The sequence below is a fragment of the Octopus bimaculoides genome, chromosome 2 (genome assembly GCF_046866305.1).
Source record: "Octopus bimaculoides isolate indiv1 chromosome 2, ASM4686630v1, whole genome shotgun sequence".
NCBI lineage: Eukaryota > Metazoa > Mollusca > Cephalopoda > Octopoda > Octopodidae > Octopus > Octopus bimaculoides.
In genome coordinates, this window is record NC_142929.1 from 157063868 (window position 1) to 157089760 (window position 25893).

General features: G+C 39.2%; 1 protein-coding gene across 1 annotated transcript; it reads right to left on the bottom strand.

Moving 5' to 3' along the window:
* Positions 1 to 25638, bottom strand: LOC149137267 (uncharacterized). Its single transcript, XM_089347980.1, has 8 exons — positions 24355 to 25638; positions 21977 to 22093; positions 17351 to 17445; positions 6801 to 6937; positions 5079 to 5242; positions 2230 to 2382; positions 1401 to 1448; positions 1 to 255 (listed from the first exon to the last, which is right to left on the bottom strand). The coding sequence occupies exons 1-8, from the start codon at positions 25529 to 25531 to the stop codon at positions 212 to 214; spliced, it is 1935 nt and encodes a 644-aa protein (XP_089204106.1). The 5' UTR covers positions 25532 to 25638; the 3' UTR covers positions 1 to 211.
* Positions 25639 to 25893: the final 255 nt, after the last annotated feature.

Genomic DNA, 25893 nt, shown 5'->3' on the forward strand with positions numbered 1-25893 from the left:
GATAATTAAAAAGAAATGGTTTATTTCATACAATGATGACCTGTTCCTCTGATCTCTAGACCACTATATAACTTCTAGTGATGATAGATGATACAATCAACAATGTGAATGCATGAAAAGTGAGATCAATAGAAGAAAGAACACATGATGACAGTCATTAGAGAAATGTCACAGCCAAAGTTTAGTTAAACAGAGCCACATTGGTGAGGGTTCATTCACTGTCACTGCCTGATTCAGTCAAATGTAAGTCTTCACCTAGAAAAATAGAAAGAGAGAATAAAATATACAATGAGATAACACTTTCTGTTGGAGGAGGAGGAGGAGGAGGAGGAGGTTGGGGATTCACATAGTTGATAGCAAGAAAAAAAAAAGGTAACTATCTAGATATTCTGTATCAATATTTTGTCTTTTTGTTTTCTTTATTTTTCACTGCTACATTTAATTATTTTTGCTGTTGTTCCACCCAAGAACAACCTAATTACAATTATTTACTAATAAAAATTCTCAAAAACCTGAGCCACTAACATTTAAAAAAAAAAAGTTCAGTGTCTTTATTTTACAGCTAATCACCATTATTACGCACTGTTATGAGCTGGAAGATAGTGTTTCACTACATGTCATAGTGCGCTTAATCAACTGATATACACGAAATCAGAGATAACTGCTAGTCTTGTTGTTGAGTATGTTATGTGTTACAGCATGGACTCCATACATTTTACACAAAGACACACACACAAGAGCAATCAGCCACAGAAACCATGCCAAAGCTGACATAGGGAAAACATGCAGTCTTGTGGCTCATCAGAAACTGTTAGATCATCCAACCCATACCAGCACAGACATTAAATGATGATGATGATATATACACAAAGAAATGTACATATATATATATATATATATATAAATGTTTTTGTAGTGTGTAACATGGGAAGCAGAGATGAAGTATAGATAAGGAATAGAAAGTCATGGGTAAGGGGTAGGTTGCATCAGAGTCCACAGATATTAGAGAAGTGGAAGGCAAATTATTGCACACTATGACTGGTAAATGGTGATGTTACATGGGTCATATGTTAGATATACCACTCAAAATGAAACTGTGAAGTAATTGAAGAACCTTTTTTTCATGTCAGCAAGATACATAAAAGCAAGGAGAGTTAAATGTGTTGGTCAATGTTACACTACAATGATCATAATGAATATGAAGGGGTGCTGAAAAGTTCCTGGCTTTGGGTAAAAGAAAATACAGGAGGATCACAACAGATTCCCTTCTTGGAGTCACAGACTTATTGCAGCTGTTGGAGGTTGGGTCCCCAACCAAGCCTTTCACAATACCCTTAAAGCCATGGACTTTTCAGCACCTTCTTGTATATGAAAAAAAAATGAGAATAAATGATACTCACTTAATGTACAAAGGTCTTTCGATGGAACATCACACGGAGCAGGAGTATCTGAAGAAAGATATCAAATAAGATTTAAAAAATAAGAAAATGAACGTAATTACTGGAATGAGGAACATACTTAATAAAACACATACACACACACACACATAAATGTATCTATTTAGCAAATAATAAAAATCAACAAAAAGTGGGATGAGTTCACAATCCATGTTACAAACTTGACACTCAGGGAAATGAAATTAGTTAATCTCTAAAACGTTTTGGATATTGTACTGCAGACAGTGCAATACAAGAGGAGGAAAGACCAGGAGAAAGTGGAAAATGAAGAAGTAAAAAATTAAAAACAGCAATCCCAGTGAAAGAAGTTTGTCAACTTGCTGGCCACTGACTCACTGAAAGTAGGGGTAGATTAACCATTTAGCATTTAATCCAGCCCAAATATTCTACTTATTTCATGTTAAAACTGATCAGATCCAACCTTTCATACCTACCCTACAATGTCATTCTAAAAATATACAGCAGGCCAACATTGTCACAGTGTGTCATGTTGAGTTTACCTCAGAATTACAACAATGACTCAAATACATTTTAAACACTCAGCTACTTACTCAATAAAGCGATGAGTTGGTAGTTTTGTTCATCGAACAATTGAAATATTCATCACCAAAACTGACAGAAAATTCAATTTGCTATTGAGTGCATTAGTTTGTTTGACATGGAAGGAGGTATGATTGCTTAGTTTGTTAACTGCAAAGCCATCAAGTAGTTTCTGAGGAATATCTTTACAAAATGTAAATTCATCGAATCATCAAATTGAAACAATGTTTACCTTTGTTAGGTCCTCCCTCTGAATCAGAGTTGTCTGATTCTGAATCACTAGACATGTCACTGCCACTTGATGAAGAACTACTACTGCTGCTTTCTGACATGTTATTTGTCAACGCTACTGGAGCACAAACATTTAAAGAACTGTTACCATTATCTGGAATAAAACAGAAACAACAAAATCTCAATATGTAGTTGAACACATAAATCTACAAAGTGAACAGTTATTAGGCAGCAAAAGCTAAATATCAGACCAGATTGGAGCCTGGTGCAGCCACTGGCTCTCCAGACCTCAGTCAAACCATCCAACCCATGCCAGCATGGAAAACAGACGTTAATTGATGATGATGGCTCACTTGCATTTAATGAGGCTGCAAAGAGAGAGACCTGGAGATACCACTAAACGAAGAGAAAGAGAGTCTGCCAAATGTTGACCCAACAAATGGACTAGCTATCCAAATTGACAGTACCTTGGTAGATAAAGCAATTAAGAGTATGAAGATAGGGAAAGTTCCTGGCCCATCACAAATCACTGCAGAGATTCTAACAGTTACTTTTTCAAAGTTATAATAGAAAAAACAAAGGAGCATATTTGGCATATTTTGCTTTATGGATTCAATAAAGGCAACAATGCAACAGAAAGTGCAAGAAATATTAATGCAGTATATGGGGATCAGACAATAAGCATAAGCCAGTGTCAACATGATTCCAGAAATTCCGAACCAGAAACTACAGCCTAGAAGACAAGCCTCATCCTGGAAGATCTGTAGAACTCGACGAGGATGTCTTGCAAAGCCTGGTGGAACAAAATCCCATCATAACCATTGAAGAACTAGCAGAGAAGCTTGAAATTCGTCATTCAACCAGTCATTCAAGTCAGCACTAGGAGAAAAACGACCATCTTTAGTTTCAAGATGAAAGGTGTTCTTTCATCAGGATAATGTTTGGCCACATACATTGAGGATGATATTCCAAAGCTGGAACAATTTGAATGAGAAATGATGCCCCATCCACCATATTCGATGGACATTGGCCTATCTGATTATCATTTATTCCGCATTCTTCAAAATCATCTGTAGATGAGGTCAGGACAGTACTGGAGGAGAATTTTTTGTCACGGACGAGTAAATTTTGGAAGAGGGGCCTTACCAGTCTACTTGATAGATGGAAGAGCATTGTAGAAAATGAAGGAGAGTATATTTTAGATTAAAAATGAACTTAGTTTATCTTAATTTTGAAAAATAAAAGAACCGCATCATTTATGGGATGACACAGTAGATACATACACACAAACATATACATCATCATCATCATCATCATCGTTTAACGTCCGCTTTCCATGCTAGCATGGGTTGGACGATTTGACTGAGGACTGGTGAAACAAGAAGTGATGTTTAGATTCTCAATCTCAGAATAATGCTAATAATATAGCCTGAACAGGATAAACTATCCCTATTTTGCAGAGAAAAGTGCAGGTGACTAGCAGCTAGTCACCTACACTTTTCTCTGCAAAATAGGGATAATTTATCCTGTTTAGGCTATATTATTAGCATTATTTTGCGATTGAGAATCTAAACATCACTTCTTTAACTTTCTATAAAAAGACATCTCAATGCTTCTAAAAGCAAGCTTCACTTGTTTGTTTACGTTTGTCGTAATTTGTATTTATACATATATATATATATATATATACACACACATGTTTATGAATTTGTGTTGCATAATTATTGATGTGAAGTTGTGTGTTGAACAGATATTATTGTATTTCAGGATGGTCATTTATTTATTCATTATTTCTTCCAATTAAACACATGCACTATATATTCGTTCTTCACTCATTTATTACTGTTCTTATTCTAACTCATTTCCATTGTCCAGAAATCTTTTGTCATACATGTGTGACTTTCTCAGCGACACTTTCCATCTTCGTGAGTGCTCCTGTTCCACTTATTCCATTCTGTTCTTCTATGATGTGTCTTCTTATATGCACATGTGTCTGTGTTTGTGTGCATTTGAGTCATTGTTCTGAGTAGCATTATGACCTGCTCCTCAGCCCTGTCCCCTGCTCTGTTGCTGCTGCCCTCAAACCCGACTTTTTGTACCGTTCTTGTAACTTAGTGTGTTTGTATGTTTGCCCATGCTGCTGCCATCATGGTCAAACAAACAAACACAGTGAGTTACAAGAATGGTACAAAAAAAATCGAGTCAAAGGGCAACAGCAGTGACAACAGGGCAGGGGACAGGCCTGAGGGGAGGGTCATAATGCTACTAAGAACAATGACACACACACACACACACGCACAAACACAGATGCATGTGCATATCAGGATACACATCATAGAAGAACAGAATAGAATAAGCAGAGCAAGAGCACACACAAGATGGAAAGTGTCGCTGAGGAGGTCACAGATGTGTGATGAAAGATTTTTGGACAACGGACATGAGTTAGAATAAGAACAGTAATAAACGAGTGAAGAACAAGTATATAGTGTGTATGTTTATTTGAAAAAAAAATGACCATCCCAAAATATATATATATACACGCACACACTCAGCGGAGTGGTTGATATTAGGAAGGGCATCCTGCTATAAAAACCATGCCAAAACAGACACAGACATTTGGTACAGTCTTCTGCCTGGCCAGCTCCTGTCAAATCATCCAGCCCATGCCAGCATGGAATGATGATGATGATGATGATGATATATGTATGACAGGTTTCTTTCAGTTTCCATCAACCAAATTCACTCATAATGCTTTGGTCAACCTGGGGTTATATATAGTAAACAAGGTGCCACTCAGTGGGACTGAACCCAAAACTATGTGGTTGGGAAGCAAACTTATATATTACTTACCTCTGTTGTTATCAGGTTCAACTGGAGTCAAAGCTGGAGAACACTCTTTAAAGGAAGATGGGCTATGCTGAGACATTTTGCCACTTTTTGGAGGTGATGTTTTCATTTTACTACTGTCAACAGGAGTGAGTGGCCTCATAGAAAGACGACTTGAACCTTCAGCTCTAAAAATAGGAAAAGAAGTAAAAATAACTATATAATTAAAAAAAAAATAAAGATTATATTTTTTCATGACTGATGATTGTCATCACTGATCAGTATAAGATGTCATAAATATATTGCATAGAAAGTTGTGAAGTTGTTGCTTTTAATACTTAAGTTGGCCATGTTTCAGGAAACTTCTCGTATATCTTTAGGGTAACCAATAACTTGTGAGTAGTATTTGGTAGATAGAAACTGGCTGGAAGCCTGTTGTATGTGTAAGTTTATATCTTTTGGCAATGTGTATCAGTCAAGGATATATCACCAGCAAGAAAACACCCCAAACACTGCTTTATGAATAACGTCTCTTGCGATATGCTGAGTTTCAAATACTGCTTTGTTATTCTTGTCATTAGAAACATAGTGAAATGGTTATTGGCACATTGAATATCTATAATCAATGACCATATTGTAAAAAAAATTGATACAAATTTTTTTTAAAAATGGTTTCAGTCATGAACATTCCAACTTCCTATCCAAATAAAATGTTCTTTTTCATAAAATGTTACAATATGATCAACGACGTTTGGCTTCTATTTTTAACAAACTGAGTGACCATATAGAGGCTCCCTTGTTAGCTCTATCATCAGTTAAAGCCAAGTCAAACGTAATCAAACCAATTTACAATCAAAAATGTTTCTGCAATGACAGTCCCAACTTATTATGTAGATAACATCTAATAGTCCTCCAGGCAATATTAGTGGAATTAAAGACATGCTGCTCCCCAGGAGCTCTTTTATGCTGATGACCTTGTTTTTATAGCTGAATCACTACCAGAACTAGAGAAGAAGTTTCAGGTATGGAAGCAAGGTCTAGAATTGAGGGGCCTTAGAGTTAACCTAGCAACAACTAAAGTCTTAGTAAATAGAAAGGCAGACAAACCCCTTCAGGTAGATGGCTCTGCTTGATCTGTAGAAAATGTGTAAGTAGAAACTCTATAAGATGTACACAGTGTAAGCTATGGACACATAAGAGGTGCAGCAATATTAGGGGAAGGTTAACAGGGAAAATAGCTTTTGTGTGTGGAAGATGCACCACAATAAACACCAAAAATGTATAGAAAATTGACTCCATCAACTGTACAGAAAATAAACTCCAGGGGGTTAAGCTACAGGTAGTAGATAGCTTCAGTTATCAAGGTGACCAAGTTAGTAGCAGAGGTGGATGCTCTGAGAGCGTAAATGTGAGAATAAGAATAGGCTGAGCTAAGTTTAGAGAGCTCCTACCTCTGCTGGCAACAAAGGGCCTCTCCCTCAGAGTGAAAGGCAGATTGTATGGTGCCTGTGGGTGAACAGCTATGCTGCATGGTAGTGAAACTTGAGCTGTGACAGCTGAGGACATGCATAGTCTTGAAAGAAATGAAGCCAGTATGGTTTGCTGGATGTGCAATGTCAGTGTGCATGTCAGACAGCTACTATTTATATGTAATGGCCCTGACTATTTTTGTCAGCGGTTATAAGCATCTTGAGAGGAAATAACTAAATCCAATTAAAATCTCTTTAATGAGGCTGTCACACTTACCTAGTTTTCTTCACTTGTATGGTGTTGGCAAGTTTTTCCAATGTAACCGATCCGGAGGCATTATCAATAATAAGGACGCACTCTTTCGGACATGTCCTTTTGTTTCCTTTATACACAGTGTGTGTCGTACCTGAACTCTGAAGACAGATGGAAAATAAATACCAATTCAGTCATTTCTCAACACAATTTTTAAAAATTTTATTTACTATTTTAAATCTCTCTTAACTTGCTTGCACGAGATTGAGGTGATTTATTTACCATTGCCTACCACAAGCCATGAACCAGGCTAGAGTCTAATTCAACTATATCTTCTTTCTTTGCTGATATGTCCAAGCTTGTTTCTTCTGTTGTAGCTTTATTAGAGTGGAGGCGCAATGGCCCAGTGGTTAAGGCAGCGGACTCACGGTCATAGGATCGCGGTTTTGATTCCCAGACCAGGCGTTGTGAGTGTTTATTGAGCGAAAACACCTAAAAGCTCCACGAGGCTCCGGCAGGAGATGGTGTCGAACCCTGCTGTACTCTTTCACCACAACTTTCTCTCACTCTTACTTCCTGTTTCTGTTGTGCCTGTAATTCAAAGGGTCAGCCTTGTCACACTGAATATCCCCGAGAACTACGTTAAGGGTACACGTGTCTGTGGAGTGCTCAGCCACTTGCACGTTAATTTCACGAGCAGGCTGTTCCGTTGATCAGATCAACTGGAACCCTCGACGTCGTAAGCGACGGAGTGCCAACAACACAACAACAACAATCTTTATTAGACAGTAGAAAGGCTAAGTGGGTGGCAGTCTCATGAATCCATTAGTGAATGTAAACAATTAGAATAATTGTTTATTACAGCTGAGTGCACTTCCTACTAAAGACTAAATAGTCATGGAGTATGCTCAAAGTGAAATTTTTAACCAGTCACACAATCTAGAACAAAAGGAGTTATGTGTTGCTCAATACAATTTAAGCTTATGATCATGATGTCAGTGGTCCAATGTCATAACCACCAAACAAAAAGCCTTGAAGTATTTAGTTACTTAATATTCTTGAGTTCAAATCCTGCTGTGGTCAACTTTGCATTTCATCCGTCTGCGATCAATAAAACAAAGTATCAGTCAAGTAGAAGGGTTGATTTTTTTTCATCTAAACAACCCAATCAAATGGTTGGCCTTATGTATATGTATAAAAAAATTTTATTATTAAATGGGATGATAAATTAGAAGGATCAAAACAAAAAATACCTTGTGGTATTTAGTTATGTCCCCTTTACTTTCTGAGCTCAAAAAGAATTACAGCGTGATGTGCTGCTTGACTGGTCCCCCCTCTCTCTCTCTCTCTCTTTATATATATATATGATGATGATGATGATGATCTTTTCTCCCGCCATGCCTCTGTCTACCCCTCCATCCTCTCTCTCCCCCTTCGTAGTTTTTCCTTTAAGGTCTTCAGGTTCTGGCTATATATAAATGAGAAACCCATTCTAAATTATCTCGCTGACGTACTACGACGAAATACCCAAGATGCAGATAAGATAGAGATTTTATTTATTTACGGCCTCAAACATCTCAATACCTTGCGCTTTAGTTTTGTCCCTTATTATTTATCTTGTTTCTCTCCATGAAATTCAATTGAATTCAGTTGTTGTCTTAAATTCATGCTTATTCATTTTCTAAGCTTCCTAAATTCATGCTACGTTATATTCTAATCACCCAGAATTCATTGCTCTTTTAAAAAATTACGATTTATGCATTGTTGTCTCTCAAATATTTAAAATCTACAATTAAGAGCCCTCTCTACTCGCTGGCGGTACCTACCCACCACCACTACCCATTTTCCTTTATTCAAAAATTCTTATCGCTCCTTAAAATTATGGCTTTTAAGTGTTGATTTCTCAGCCCAAGAATTACAGCGTGATGTGCTGCTTGACTGGTCCCCCCTCTCTCTCTCTCTCTCTTTATATATATATATGATGATGATGATGATGATCTTTTCTCCCGCCATGCCTCTGTCTACCCCTCCATCCTCTCTCTCCCCCTTCGTAGTTTTTCCTTTAAGGTCTTCAGGTTCTGGCTATATATAAATGAGAAACCCATTCTAAATTATCTCGCTGACGTACTACGACGAAATACCCAAGATGCAGATAAGATAGAGATTTTTATTTATTTACGGCCTCAAACATCTCAATACCTTGCGCTTTAGTTTTGTCCCTTATTATTTATCTTGTTTCTCTCCATGAAATTCAATTGAATTCAGTTGTTGTCTTAAATTCATGCTTATTCATTTTCTAAGCTTCCTAAATTCATGCTACGTTATATTCTAATCACCCAGAATTCATTGCTCTTTTAAAAAATTACGATTTATGCATTGTTGTCTCTCAAATATTTAAAATCTACAATTAAGAGCCCTCTCTACTCGCTGGCGGTACCTACCCACCACCACTACCCATTTTCCTTTATTCAAAAATTCTTATCGCTCCTTAAAATTATGGCTTTTAAGTGTTGATTTCTCAGCCCAAGAATTACAGCGTGATGTGCTGCTTGACTGGTCCCCCTCTCTCTCTCTCTCTCTCTCTCTCTCTCTTTATATATATATATATGATGATGATGATGATGATCTTTTCTCCCGCCATGCCTCTGTCTACCCCTCCATCCTCTCTCTCCCCCTTCGTAGTTTTTCCTTTAAGGTCTTCAGGTTCTGGCTATATATAAATGAGAAACCCATTCTAAATTATCTCGCTGACGTACTACGACGAAATACCCAAGATGCAGATAAGATAGAGATTTTTATTTATTTACGGCCTCAAACATCTCAATACCTTGCGCTTTAGTTTTGTCCCTTATTATTTATCTTGTTTCTCTCCATGAAATTCAATTGAATTCAGTTGTTGTCTTAAATTCATGCTTATTCATTTTCTAAGCTTCCTAAATTCATGCTACGTTATATTCTAATCACCCAGAATTCATTGCTCTTTTAAAAAATTACGATTTATGCATTGTTGTCTCTCAAATATTTAAAATCTACAATTAAGAGCCCTCTCTACTCGCTGGCGGTACCTACCCACCACCACTACCCATTTTCCTTTATTCAAAAATTCTTATCGCTCCTTAAAATTATGGCTTTTAAGTGTTGATTTCTCAGCCCAAGAATTACAGCGTGATGTGCTGCTTGACTGGTCCCCCTCTCTCTCTCTCTCTCTCTCTCTCTCTCTTTATATATATATATGATGATGATGATGATGATCTTTTCTCCCGCCATGCCTCTGTCTACCCCTCCATCCTCTCTCTCCCCCTTCGTAGTTTTTCCTTTAAGGTCTTCAGGTTCTGGCTATATATAAATGAGAAACCCATTCTAAATTATCTCGCTGACGTACTACGACGAAATACCTAAGATGCAGATAAGATAGAGATTTTTATTTATTTACGGCCTCAAACATCTCAATACCTTGCGCTTTAGTTTTGTCCCTTATTATTTATCTTGTTTCTCTCCATGAAATTCAATTGAATTCAGTTGTTGTCTTAAATTCATGCTTATTCATTTTCTAAGCTTCCTAAATTCATGCTACGTTATATTCTAATCACCCAGAATTCATTGCTCTTTTAAAAAATTACGATTTATGCATTGTTGTCTCTCAAATATTTAAAATCTACAATTAAGAGCCCTCTCTACTCGCTGGCGGTACCTACCCACCACCACTACCCATTTTCCTTTATTCAAAAATTCTTATCGCTCCTTAAAATTATGGCTTTTAAGTGTTGATTTCTCAGCCCAAGAATTACAGCGTGATGTGCTGCTTGACTGGTCCCCCTCTCTCTCTCTCTCTCTCTCTCTCTCTCTTTATATATATATATGATGATGATGATGATGATCTTTTCTCCCGCCATGCCTCTGTCTACCCCTCCATCCTCTCTCTCCCCCTTCGTAGTTTTTCCTTTAAGGTCTTCAGGTTCTGGCTATATATAAATGAGAAACCCATTCTAAATTATCTCGCTGACGTACTACGACGAAATACCCAAGATGCAGATAAGATAGAGATTTTTATTTATTTACGGCCTCAAACATCTCAATACCTTGCGCTTTAGTTTTGTCCCTTATTATTTATCTTGTTTCTCTCCATGAAATTCAATTGAATTCAGTTGTTGTCTTAAATTCATGCTTATTCATTTTCTAAGCTTCCTAAATTCATGCTACGTTATATTCTAATCACCCAGAATTCATTGCTCTTTTAAAAAATTACGATTTATGCATTGTTGTCTCTCAAATATTTAAAATCTACAATTAAGAGCCCTCTCTACTCGCTGGCGGTACCTACCCACCACCACTACCCATTTTCCTTTATTCAAAAATTCTTATCGCTCCTTAAAATTATGGCTTTTAAGTGTTGATTTCTCAGCCCAAGAATTACAGCGTGATGTGCTGCTTGACTGGTCCCCCCTCTCTCTCTCTCTCTTTATATATATATATGATGATGATGATGATGATCTTTTCTCCCGCCATGCCTCTGTCTACCCCTCCATCCTCTCTCTCCCCCTTCGTAGTTTTTCCTTTAAGGTCTTCAGGTTCTGGCTATATATAAATGAGAAACCCATTCTAAATTATCTCGCTGACGTACTACGACGAAATACCCAAGATGCAGATAAGATAGAGATTTTTATTTATTTACGGCCTCAAACATCTCAATACCTTGCGCTTTAGTTTTGTCCCTTATTATTTATCTTGTTTCTCTCCATGAAATTCAATTGAATTCAGTTGTTGTCTTAAATTCATGCTTATTCATTTTCTAAGCTTCCTAAATTCATGCTACGTTATATTCTAATCACCCAGAATTCATTGCTCTTTTAAAAAATTACGATTTATGCATTGTTGTCTCTCAAATATTTAAAATCTACAATTAAGAGCCCTCTCTACTCGCTGGCGGTAACCCGCCCTCCCACCCCCTCCACCGGAAGTTCATTCCTCTGTCATCCCACCCCCTCCACCGGAAGTTCATTCCTCTGCCATCCCACCCCCTCCACCGGAAGTTCATTCCTCTGTCATCCCACCCCCTCCACCGGAAGTTCATTCCTCTGTCATCCCACCCCCTCCACCGGAAGTTCATTCCTCTGTCATCCCACCCCCTCCACCGGAAGTTCATTTCTCTGTCATCCCGCCCCCTCCACCGGAAGTCCATTCCTCTGTCATCCCACCCACTCCACCGGAAGTTCATTCCTCTGTCATCCCACCCCTCCACCGGAAGTACATTCCTCTGTCATCCCACCCCCTCCACCGGAAGTTCATTCCTCTGTCATCCCACCCCTCCACCGGAAGTTCATTCCTCTGTCATCCCACCCCTCCACCGGAAGTTCATTCCTCTGTCATCCCACCCCCTCCACCGGAAGTTCATTCCTCTGTCATCCCACCCCCTCCACCGGAAGTTCATTCCTCTGTCATCCCGCCCCTCCACCGGAAGTTCATTCCTCTGTCATCCCGCCCCCTCCACCGGAAGTTCATCCCTTTGTCATCCTGTCAACCTCGGCTGTCTCCCGGAACCCATCTAGTGGCCTTGGCCATCCTCTCCCCTACCTTTGGGTAGCGCATTAAGGTTGAGAAATGTTTGCAGGTTGTAGGTAATGTTTTGCTTATGAATTCTTCCAATTGCAAGTTTTCTTTTCAGGTACACGACACTGCTTTTCCTCTTCCCAGGCTACAGGCCCACACCCCCAACACCCATACTGTTAGGATTGGCACTCTCAACGTCGGCACGCTGAAAGGTAGATCTGGTGAAATTGTTGAGATGCTTGAACGGAGATGCGTAGATATGTGCTGCATCCAGGAAGTAAGATGGAGAGGAGGTTCTGCAAGGTTCCTCACAGGCAAAGAACACAGGTACAAGATTTTCTGGGCAGGGAACACTGACGGGGTCGGGGGCGTAGGAATACTTCTAGCGGAGAAATGGGTGGATAAGGTAATCGAGGTCGTTAGAGTAAGTGACAGAGTACTTAAGATCAGACTAGTGCTTCATCATAGATTAGCTACTGTCATCTCAGCCTATGCACCTCAACCTGGGCTACCAGATGGTCTGAAAGACCAATTCTATGACACCCTCTTGCAAACTACCTCGTCGACGAGTGACAGGGACCTTCTCTTTGTGGCTGGAGACTTCAACGGTCATGTCGGACGTCGTGCTGGGGGCTTCCATGGCATACATGGAGGCTATGGCTTCGGTTCCCGCAACGAGGAGGGAACCAGACTGCTGGAGTTCTGTGATGCAACCAATCTTATGGTCTGCAATACCAACTTCAGGAAACCTGCCAGTCACCTAGTCACCTACCGCTCCGGCAGACACTCTAGCCAAATCGACTACATCCTCGCCAGAAATAGGGAAAGAGGGCGGCTTATAAATGCCAAAACCTACCCTGGCGAAGAATGTACCCCACAACATAGATTAGTAGTTAGCAACTTTGGGATCAAGGCAAAATGGGTGCCCAGAATTAGACAGGCTTGGAGAAGAAGGGTGTGGAAGCTTAAAGACCCTGCAAACGGACAGAGACTTAGAGACAAGTTACTTGAAGCATTTAACGAAATAGAAGGGGATATAGCATCATACAACGTGGAAGACAATTGGAGATTTCTGCGGGACAACCTGTTGAAAGCCACCGACCAGATTTGTGGGTGGTGTAAGGTCCCCTCCCAACCCAGAGTAACGTGGTGGTGGAACAAGGAGGTAGACAGGGCTATTAGACAAAAGAAACAAGCTTGGAAGGACTGGAAGAACGGTGGTAGCAGGGAATTGTACCAATGTGCCAGAAGGGAGGCTAGGCGACAGGTTTATTTAGCCAGAGGGGAAGCAGATAAGGAAAGATTTGCCAATGTTCTGCGCCGTGAGGACCAAAGACTCGAGGTATTTCGGGTTGCAAGACAGTGTAGGAGAGAGAATAGTGATGTTGTAGGAGAGAAATGTGTTCGCATGGATGATGGTACGCTTGCATTAAATGAGGATGCAAAGAAAGAGGTCTGGAGATGCCACTACGATAGATTGCTTAATAAAGAGAATGAATGGGAGAAAGAGAGCCTGCCTTATGTCGACCCAATAGAGGGACCAGCTATCCGAGTTGATAGTACCAGGGTAGATAAAGCAATTAAGAGTATGAAGACCGGGAAAGCCCCCGGCCCATCAGGAATCACTGCAGAGATGCTCAAAATATCTGGCAGTGTTGGCTATAGCCTAGTCACCCGTATTACGAACCAGGTGATACACGAAGGAGTCATACCCTATGACTGGTGTAGCAGCATCATAGTCAACTGCTACAAAGGTAAAGGGGACGCTTTAGATACAAATAATTACAGAGGCATCAAGCTGTTAGATCAGGTTATGAAAGTTACAGAGAGGGTCATAGCCCAACTAATTAGGGAGCGAATCAATTTAGATGAGATGCAGTTTGGGTTCGTGCCAGGTAAAAGCACTACTGATGCCTTATTTCTAGTGAGACAGTTGCAAGAGAAATACCTAGCCAAGGATAAACCTCTGTACCTGGCTTTCGTTGACATGGAGAAAGCCTTTGACAGGGTCCCCCGATCCCTTATCTGGTGGTCAATGAGGAAACTTGGGATAGAAGAATGGCTAGTGAGAGCTGTGCGAGCCATGTACAGAGATGCGGCCAGTAAGGTGAGGGTTGGAAATGAGTACAGCAATGAATTCCGGGTAGAGGTAGGGGTCCACCAAGGTTCCGTCCTCAGCCCCCTATTATTTACCATAGTCCTCCAGGCAATCACAGAGGAGTTCAAGACAGGTTGCCCCTGGGAGCTCCTCTATGCTGATGACCTTGCCCTAATTGCGGAGTCACTATCAGAACTAGAGGAGAAGTTTCAGGTGTGGAAGCAAGGTCTAGAATTGAAGGGCCTTAGAGTCAACCTAGCTAAAACCAAAATCCTAATAAGTAGGAAGGTAGATAAAACACAAACCCCTTCAGGTAGATGGCCCTGCTCAGTATGTAGAAAAGGAGTAGGTAGTAACTCTATAAGATGTACCCGGTGCAAGCTATGGACACATAAGAGGTGCAGCAACATCAAAGGCAGGTTAACTAGCAAGTTAGTTTTTGTTTGTGGCAGATGTTCAGGTGCAATAAAGACTGCAAACAAACAGGAAACAACTTCTATCTCATTCCAGGGTGAAAAACTAGAGGTAGTCGATAGCTTCCGCTATCTGGGCGACCAAGTTAGTAGTGGGGGTGGGTGCGCTGAAAGTGTAGCTGCTAGAATAAGAATAGCCTGGGCAAAGTTTAGAGAGCTCTTACCCCTGCTGGCGACAAAGGGACTCTCACTCAGAGTAAAAGGCAGACTGTATGACGCATGCGTACGAACAACCATGCTACATGGCAGTGAAACATGGGCTGTAACTGCTGAGGACATACGTAAGCTCGCAAGGAATGAAGCCAGTATGCTCCGTTGGATGTGTAATGTCAATGTGAATACCCGTCAGAGTGTAAGTATCTTGAGAGAAAAGCTGAACATTAGAAGCATCAGTTGTGGCGTGCAAGAGAGACGATTGCGCTGGTATGGACATGTGGTGAGAATGGAGGAGGATAGCTGCGTGAAAAAGTGCCACACCCTAACAGTTGAGGGAACCCGTGGAAGAGGTAGGCCCAGGAAGACCTGGGCTGAGGTGGTGAGGCAAGACCTTCGTACATTGGGCCTCACCGAGGCGATGACTACGGACCGAGACCTTTGGAAATGGGCTGTGCGTGAGAAGACCCGGCAAGCCAAGTAAGATCGTTGCCAGTGCCCCTGGACTGGTTCTTGTGCGGGTGGCACATGAGATGCACCATTTTGAGCGTGGCCGTTGCCAGTACCGCCTGACTGGCTCCTGTAGGATTTTCGAGCGAGATCGTTGCCAGTGCCCCTGGACTGGCTTGTGCGGGTGGCACATAAAAGACACCATTTCGAGCGTGGCCGTTTTCGTGCGGGTGACACGTAAAAGCACCCACTACACTCTCTGAGTGGTTGGCGTTAGGAAGGGCATCCAGCTGTAGAAACTCTGCCAAATCAGACTGGAGCCTGGTGTTGCCATCCGGTTTCACCAGTCCTCAGTCAAATCGTCCAACCCATGCTAGCATGGAAAGCGGACGTTAAACGATGATGATGATGATGATGATATACATGTATATATAAATCTGTAGTACATTGAGAGAAATTCCAGAAATGGAATGCTTTTTTGTAAAATTTATATATAAAATCAAAAAATTTGCAAGCTCCATGAACTGTGTACATGGATATTAATGAACCATTCATACTCACTCTCCCAACTACTTATATGTGTGGGTAGTCTACTCGTGGTTTGATGTTCAAATTTCAGTCCGGCTGAATATAATTTTTAGTAAACTGTTTACTATTCATTTAGTGTACCACTCATATATGCTCTCCAAGCACTTTAAACATGTGCATAGTATATATGTGGTTTGTTGTTCAAATTTTAAACTGTTAGGTAAATGGACATCCAGACACTTATGCACCTGTGTAATTTGCCCATGGTTCAGCAATCAAATTTCAGCTCATTGTGCAAGTTTAATTTCTTTCAGAAAAACTGCTCATTATTCATTTAGAGAACTGGTAAGCTAGGGAGCTGCACCAGGTCCCAATCTGATTTGGCATGGTTTCTTTGGCTGGATGCCCTTCTTAACACAAACCACTCAAAGTGTAGTGGGTGCTTTTTATGTTCCACTAGCACAGGCGCTAGTTGTGTAACATGACATTAGCCACAACTACTATCTCACTTGGTTTGACAGGTCTTCTCAAGCACAGTATATTGCCAAAGATCTTGGTCACTTGTCACTACCTATCGTAAGGCCCAACAATCAAGGGGTGCTTTTTACATGTCACCAGAATGGTGGCCAGTTCTGCAACACTGGCATTAGCTACAACTATGACTTCACTTCGCATGATGGATCTTCTCAAGCATGGCATATTGCCCAACGTTCAAAAATGATGATATATATGTGTGTGTGTGTATATATATATATGATGCCCGCGGCATGTCTAAGGACTTTCAAGCGAGATTGTTGCCAGTGCCCTTGGACTGGCTTTTGTGCGGGTGGCACATAAAATACACCATTTTGAGCGTGGCCGTTGCCAGTAACGCCTGACTGGCCTTCGTGCGGGTGACACATAAAAGCACCCACTACACTGAGTGGTTGGCGTTAGGAAGGGCATCCAGCTGTAGAAACTCTGCCAAATCGGATTGGAGCCTGATGTAGCCATCTGGTTTCACCAGTCCTCAGTCAAATCGTCCAACCCATGCTAGCATGGAAAGCAGATGTTAAATGATGATGATGATGATATATAATGATGATATATAATGATGATATATATGTATTTATACATGTGATGATATATATATATATATATATATATATGATGATGAGTGAAGCAATTACAATTACAACTGTAATGAATAGAAAAAATTATTAGCTGAATTATTAATTATGATTAAGAAAAGCAAGAAAGACAATCCCTGGAATGAAATTTAATTAAAGACAGAATGCAGTGTGGTAGTTAGCCTGATTTTGGGCAATACAATAATCCTAACTTACCTCAATATGTGGCACAGTTATTGTAACTTGGTTTTTCTCACCAACTTCTAAAGCAGCTTCTTTTGTAACATCAACCGATGCTGGTTTAAAGTCATCTGAGATAATCAATAGAAAATTAAAATTACCTGACAAGCTGATAGATCATCATCATCATCATCATCATCGTTTAACGTACGCTTTCCATGCTAGCATGGGTTGGACGATTTGACTGAGGACTGGTGAAACCGGATGGCAACACCAGGCTCCAATCTAATTTGGCAGAGTTTCTACAGCTGGATGCCCTTCCTAACGCCAACCACTCAGAGAGTGTAGTGGGTGCTTTTACGTGTCACCCGCACGAAAACGGCCACGCTCGAAATGGTGTCTTTTATGTGCCACCCGCACAAGCCAGTCCAGGGGCACTGGCAACGATCTCACTCGAAAATCCTATGGGAGCCAGTCAGGCGGTACTGGCAACGGCCACGCTCAAAATGGTGCATCTCATGTGCCACCCGCACAAGAGCCAGTCCAGGGGCACTGGCAACGATCTTACTTGGCTTGCCGGGTCTTCTCACGCACAGCACATTTCCAAAGGTCTCGGTCAGTAGTCATCGCCTCGGTGAGGCCCAATGTACGAAGGTCTTGCCTCACCACCTCAGCCCAGGTCTTCCTGGGCCTACCTCTTCCACGGGTTCCCTCAACTGTTAGGGTGTGGCACTTTTTCACGCAGCTATCCTCATCCATTCTCACCACATGTCCATACCAGCGCAATCGTCTCTCTTGCACACCACAACTGATGCTTCTAATGTTCAGCTTTTCTCTCAAGATACTTACACTCTGACGGGTATTCACATTGACATTACACATCCAACGGAGCATACTGGCTTCATTCCTTGCGAGCTTACGTATGTCCTCAGCAGTTACAGCCCATGTTTCACTGCCATGTAGCATGGCTGTTTGTACGCATGCGTCATACAGTCTGCCTTTTACTCTGAGTGAGAGTCCCTTTGTCGCCAGCAGGGGTAAGAGCTCTCTAAACTTTGCCCAGGCTATTCTTATTCTAGCAGCTACACTTTCAGCGCACCCACCCCCACTACTAACTTGGTCGCCCAGATAGCGGAAGCTATCGACTACCTCTAGTTTTTCACCCTGGAATGAGATAGAAGTTGTTTCCTGTTTGTTTACAGTCTTTATTGCACCTGAACATCTGCCACAAACAAAAACTAACTTCCTAGTTAACCTGCCTTTGATGTTGCTGCACCTCTTATGTGTCCATAGCTTGCACCGGGTACATCTTATAGAGTTACTACCTACTCCTTTTCTACATACTGAGCAGGGCCATCTACCTGAAGGGGTTTGTGTTTTATCTACCTTCCTACTTATTAGGATTTTGGTTTTAGCTAGGTTGACTCTAAGGCCCTTCAATTTTAGACCTTGCTTCCACACCTGAAACTTCTCCTCTAGTTCTGATAGTGACTCCGCAATTAGGGCAAGGTCATCAGCATAGAGGAGCTCCCAGGGGCAACCTGTCTTGAACTCCTCTGTGATTGCCTGGAGGACTATGATAAATAAGAGGGGGCTGAGGACGGAACCTTGGTGGACCCCTACCTCTACCCGGAATTCATTGCTGTACTCATTTCCAACCTTCACCTTACTGGCAGCATCTCTGTACATGGCTCGCACAGCTCTTACTAACCATTCTTCTATCCCATGATTTCATTTATTAGTGATGTTTTAAGAAACATTATCTTCACTGAATAAGCAGGTTCTTTTAGGCATTATTTATGGTTTTTTCAGTACCTCTAACATTTTGGAGTTCCCACACCTCTTGGGAACTGGTAAGGGTAAGGGAGGAAGAAACTACATCTTATTTTGTCTTCACCTAGCTGAATGCTTGCAATAGAGGGGCTCAGCAAAAGGCACCTAAGGACCAGTTGACAATGTTAAACTGAGCAAAAAATGGTCACAGTCCAGTCCATGGGCTTGGACAGCGGGACTAAACTGAGAAGAAATATGTCGAGAAACAAACTTCTCAAACACACAACCATACAAGGACCAATATTAGTGGGTGTATTATATTATATTAACATTATAGTATATATATACATTAACATATTATAGTACAAACATTCAAAAGTTAAATATAAAGTTCATAACGTATTATTTAAGAACATGATGGCAATAAAAAGTTAACAAGTTTAAATTAGTAAGCTTTTTTAACCGTTTCATGACTATATTCCTAATGAAATACACAATCTATGTATTTCAGTAAATTTTTAATATAATCAAGAACTTGGAAGGATTTACTAAAATAACTTTTTCATTATTAAGCTAATATTGAGAACATATCTTAAAAGATTTTACATAAATTATGATTGAAATTTTAAGTTTAATATAAATACATTGATTTGCCTTAAATGACTGCAGTTGATCATTTGCTAGAAATGTCCTTCATTTGTTTGTTTTAATTTCTTATTGCCATAACACTATTTTTATTGATATCATTCATTAATTCGATTATTTAAACAGCAATGAACTACAGAAACACTCGTAAACGATCTCATACAATCACTTTCTCAAACACGATATTTTTATGAATTACAACTCCAACTACTTTCTAACATAGATAAGTTGGTTGTAGGCACAACTCAATAAAAAAAAGTAATATTCAATATGATGTAGAGCTTATATTTATCAGTTGACGATTCATTTCTTTGCCACAATTTTGCTCTACTCTTTCTTTTTTTTTTTTTTCTAGTCAAAAATGAAAACAGAGGCTATGATCCTTCACAGGGTGTCCGAGATTGGGGAATGGGAAGAACTTATTCCTCAAAACGGTAACCCGGCCCAAAAGCTTGCATCAATGGAATCCACTACAAGACTAATGGATTTAAACTGAAAGACGAATTCAGTTTACTACCCATGTAAGCCATTACAAGATATGACCACAAAATACAAAGAGTTGAAACAAATAACGCAAGGCATCTGGTCTGATGTTCTTTCAGTTCCGAAAGAACGAAAAACCAAGTTGACGTCGGTGGGATTTGATCTTAGCACACGGAGAGCGAGACCTGTCTACTCGGTGAAGACCAGCGTGAAGAAACCGAAGCTGGCTACATCTTTTGCAAGGGACAAAAGCCATGAAGATCAGCGTGACTACGGTGTTGGCTTTGCCATCAAGAGCCAACCGGTCAGAATGCACGGTGAGGTAAGCTATCGGATGCTCTAATGATTCTGCCAATTCATCACTCAAGCAATCTGTTGGAAATAGCAGCTAAATCTTCCTTAAACCACTTATTACAACTTTAAATAAAGAAAATTACACCAGACTGACGGGTACGTCAGATACTCCTTTCATCATGGGTTTGCTCTTTCATTGTCGATTTGAGCTAATTGGCCATAACTGATTGTTACTACATAAGGTTACCAGTTCTAACACAGCGATTTTTGTGTGCGCGTATGAGCAGACAGACAGAGATAGCTAGCTAAATAGATAGATAGATAGATACGTCGGGTCTACGGGGTTACCTTGGGTTTCACGTTCATAAAGCGCTTAGCTTTAGTGTTTCTTCAGAACCTAGGCCTATAATCTCTCTCTCTCTCTCTCTCTCCACACACACATGCGTGCAAGTAATTTATTTTATCTTTTGTTCATCAAAATTCTTATTGTTTCACTTTTCTTTGTATAAGTTTAAATTTAAAACGTATACTTATTCCTATAAATTTCGCTTCCAAATACCAACAAGAAAATACAAATTCAGAGACATTTTGTTACAATACATCGGACATATACCACAACATCAATATTGTTAACTAAACATATGGCGGCGTAAATTTCTCAATCAAGTACAGTTAACTTGCACAATTATTTTTGATGCACATGAAACAGAAGCGAAACTACGCAACAAAAGTATGCGCGAGCATGCGGGTATGTATATAAACAAGGGTATGTCAACTAATATATATATAATAGTACCCGATGGCGAAGTTTAACATACACACCTGAAAAAAAAAGTTACGATACGAGAAAATCTCTATACAGCCGACTGATGTGCTAGAGATAGCAACTAAATCTCCCTCAAAATCACTGCCTTAAATAAGAGTACATACGGTAGGCAGGATGGTCACGTTTGGAACGCTCATGGCTAATTTGGGTTAAACTGATTGTTACTATATAAGGTTTCCTATCTGATCTCAGAGATTTGTAAGTATAATTTAGTAATTAAATGATCATACAACAGTCTACAATAGAATGAAATTAATTTGATAACCAGCTGGCTTATAATTATTTGTTAAATGAGAAATATCAAAGTATTAGAACAATATTAGGTATGTATCACAGTTACCCTGTATTCTCTTTCTTCAACGATCATAATTGTAAACCAATTCTAATAACTGGATATATTCGAAATAACGATTTATTTATAATGTAGGTGCAAAGCCACGAATGTTATGGAAGTTCTATTACCGAGTATATCGACGGTAGCACATTCCCCAAATTTCTGCTGTTACTTTACTTGCTTTATCGATTTCCCGGAAGGATGAAAGGCGAAGTCGACTATGACCAAACTTGGAACATTTGAAATAGTAAAACGAATGAAGAGGTGATTATAAAGCGAATACACGAGAGAAAGTTTCAGTACTTACATCTGACAGAATGAAAAGCAACTCTAGGATTCGGATCAAAGCTTGCTCCAAGTCTAAGTTCAACAACACTATTGTCTTCTGCCATGACGAGACAAGCTAGAGTTGAGAAGGACCACGCTAAAATAGAAAAGTTATTTACAACAAAAACAGGAACTAAGAGAACTGATGTTATCTATCGAAAGAGATAGATGTGAGTAAAGAAAAGCATTTGTATGCATGTGAACAGTAGAGATGTCGAAAAATATCTCGAATGGGACAGGAACTGTGAGTAGAGAGAGAATGTCAACAGACTCTGGAATGGGACATGAAAATAATAGGCATTGAAGAGCTCGGTAATAAAGAGAAATAACTCTTATGTATACGCATCGTCTTTAGGATATGAAGTCGAAACCTCCAGCTTTACGGGAGTGTTGCGTTCTGTAATTTTACCGTAATGTGGGATTCCGTAAAACGAAAATCAATTCCCCATTGATTTCGATGTTATAAAATTTTCCGATGAATTTCTTTTTTTTTTCGAAAACCATACCCCCAGAACAATAGAGCAATCTTTATGCATTCAAATAAATCTTAAACAGAATACAATACAAAACATTTTAAGAAAAATATATTAGGGAATAAATAGAAATATTACATTAGGATACATATCACAAAATATGTTAGTCGGTAGGGTGCGATGGGAATTACTTGGATTAAAAGGGACACTATTTTCTACTCTGCAGATCATGATCATGACTATTTCAAGGGTGACAAACATCTTCAAAGTTATTCAACATTTACAGTATTCCATTTCGTTGAACAGCTCCTGGGTAGGGACTGAACTCAGTATGCAGTCTTTTTGTAATTTTACGTTCACATTTCACAATTATGATTGTTATCGGCAAAGATTTGCAAACCTTATTCGGCAAATTCCAACCCTTTAGCTATATTCTTGACAGTCAACTGAAAAGGACCCAGTGGAGCTTCTATATCCTCTAACTAAACATTCTGCTCCTCTAAGAAAACCAGCTTCTATGGGACTTGAGCAACTAATCAATCAATCTACAATTTCTTCAAACCTTACATCAAGTGCCAAGTGAATCGTAGCATCTGATATAGTAATCTGACTGCTGAATATTCCCACCAAACCTTTCTATTTGTGGAAAATCTGTAAAGTCCCTGATATAAACCAGACATATATTTTCCAAATCAAACATTCATATCGCTGAAAGATTCACTTCATCTCGTGACTCGACTGCAATCCTCTCTTGAACTTTTCCCAGGAGTTCCCATCAATTGCTTTTTATGAATTGTTTCGAAATTCTGATATGATATATTGTGAAACTTGCTATCACACCATGGTTCATTGATTGGAGCAAAGAAATTGTGTTCTTAGGAATATACTCCACTCTCATATTATTAGAAAGCACATTTACTTTCACTGGATGGCTAAGTGTATTGTCTGAAATGAGAAAAACTTTCTGGGAAACATTACACGGGACACGCATCTTTCTACAGCAGGGTAGGAAAGTTTGTAAACCAGTATCGCAAAAGGCTCGTAGTTCTTCAAGACTTTCTATTTGAATGTCAGATCATAGATAGATTAAATTTTGCATAACCTACGAAAATCATTGTATTTTTGGAGTAAGGGTAGTAATTTCACATCAACAGTAGCATTTCTTTCGACTAGATGCGCAAGACGATTTTTGAAAATTTAATAACCCAGTGCTAAGTTTTCTTCACTTGAAATAAAAGCTCTAACAGACATGTAGACTCATAAAATCCTATTTTTATCAGTAGTGTTTATTTGTTCTGGTATGTAGCCTACTTCAGCAATTATTTTCCCCAGCTCCGCAGGATCATAATTACTACAGGTTCTGTATAGTATTGTCAGTTTCACAGGTCAGTTTATCGTTGTGCAAAATCAGGCGTTTCTTATACCTTTCAAACCAGATTTTACTGGCCAGAAAAGGTTTTGCATCAAAAGTTGCACCTTCCCCTTCTTGCAAACCATCGAACAAGCTTTCAGCTTTCGCTTAAAACAATCGTTATTTTTATCGTCATATTGTGTCCAGTCTGATTGTCAATCCACTCTCTCTGGAGGAGGAGGAGCTTTAGAAAAGGTGATCAATTATAATTATTGAATAATGTTCATTGTTATATATAGTGCTCCAGCTTCATCTAGATTAGTGTGATAGAGGGAGACAGGAATATCTTGTGGACAGGAATTTAGAAAGACAAATTTCAATTTCTTTTGCTCCAGATGGACAAGGATTTTCCCCATTTCATTAGATGTAACACACTATGTAAAGTATAATTCTTGCATGTCTCAATTCCTTATAATTATACATTTATTATTTTTTTTTTTTTCACTTTTGAAACTATGGACTTTTTATACTTACGTTTCTGTTTACTTTCTATTGTTTCAGAGATAGGTATTCTCATATTTTTATTTATGGGGAAAGAAGACTGAATTTCAGAAATACTATGGTAATGCTTCTCGACATCCTCTAAAACATTTGGCTGACATCTTTCCTTGAATCTTCTTATATATTTAGTTTCGGGACATAAAGCTGATTGTAGAAATTTCTGTTTATTGTTGAGATTAAGAGTATGTAAACCATTATTTGATATTGGTTTCTTTTCCAGAAATTCAAAATCTGTGGAATGAAAATGCTCTTCTGGACGATCTGAAGTCCCACGATACATTGCATTTAGCCGTCTTCTCACAAGTTGTTGCTGCTCCACTCTATAATACGGCCACGCAGCATCAACTTCCTTCCAAGCAGGAATAGTCAAAGTAAATCGCTGTCTTTTGTAACATGTAGATACTTCACTTAATTTAAATTCAAAGGATTTTTTGTCATTTTCGGAAATGCCATGTCTTTTCAATAATCGAAGTAGTTCACACTTGTTATATGGTCGAAGAGCTAACAAATGAATAATTCTCTTTCGTAATGATGATTTCCTAACGTATGAGGGAATATGTAAATCATTACTCAATGAAAATGAAGATTCCCCAGATAAATTGTCAGATATTAAGGCCTTATTATTCCAGCCATCACAAAGTGATGCATTAAAATTCGAAACCTCATTATCCGAATGCGAGAGAAATTTGTTGTATTTAAGATTCTTTGATAGACAAATCTCTTTCGCAGGTTTCTTTTTCGCTTCTTCCACGTGCATTCTTTTTCTGAATTCTTTAAACGAATCACGATTCCCCTGCATAACTAGTTTATGAGTGATACACCCTAAAGAACTGATACAGTTTTCATTTTTTGACAGCACTTGCTGGAGACAATAAAAAACGCCATTGACTTTACCTTGCACGCAATATAAGTTAAAATGAAATGTATATTGTTCGCTATCTGTCTCTAAAGGACATACAGGAATTTGAATAAAACCTGTACCATCGTTATATATTTTAATAGTGGGATGCAGACAACTCTCTGTTGCGTTTCTTAAAAAATCTTGCAGTTTTCCTAAAATGGACTCTGTAAAAACTGCGTGTATGATTGTTTTGTCGTCTTCACAGGAAGTCGACATGGTATACAGAGGATGTTTTTCTAGTGTTGACATAGTGTAAACAAACGACCTTCTTGTTTGATTAATTCCGAAATGCTTATTTTTTTAATATTTTCAGAACTATATTAGTTCAAAGCTGTTTCTATTGTATCTACCCCAGTTTGATGACGTCATAATTAGTTTGACGTTTTATTTGTGGAATTTTTATTGCAAAATCACTGATACCAGTTTTATCTTCAATATCCATTCTTCAAAAGTCTGTAGTAACCTACATATTAACAAGCGGGTGTAATTATTAAAATTCATATCTAAATTAACTTACATCCTTTTTGTAACTATTCTAAAATAACTGTTTTATACAAGTTTCATTAAAGAAAAGCTGCTTGCCAGTTACAAATTGAAACCAGTCAAACCGG

Bases quoted from the DNA above. Each gene is read 5' to 3' on its own strand.
- LOC149137267 (XM_089347980.1), bottom strand. From the start codon at position 25,531: ATGTCAACACTAGAAAAACATCCTCTGTATACCATGTCGACTTCCTGT. The intron at 6,938-17,350 runs GTAAGTTAGGAT...ATCTGTCTTCAG, and splicing joins TAACTGTGCCACATATTGAG to AGTTCAGGTACGACACACAC. The intron at 2,383-5,078 runs GTAAGTAATATA...GTTTTATTCCAG, and splicing joins TGAACCTGATAACAACAGAG to ATAATGGTAACAGTTCTTTA.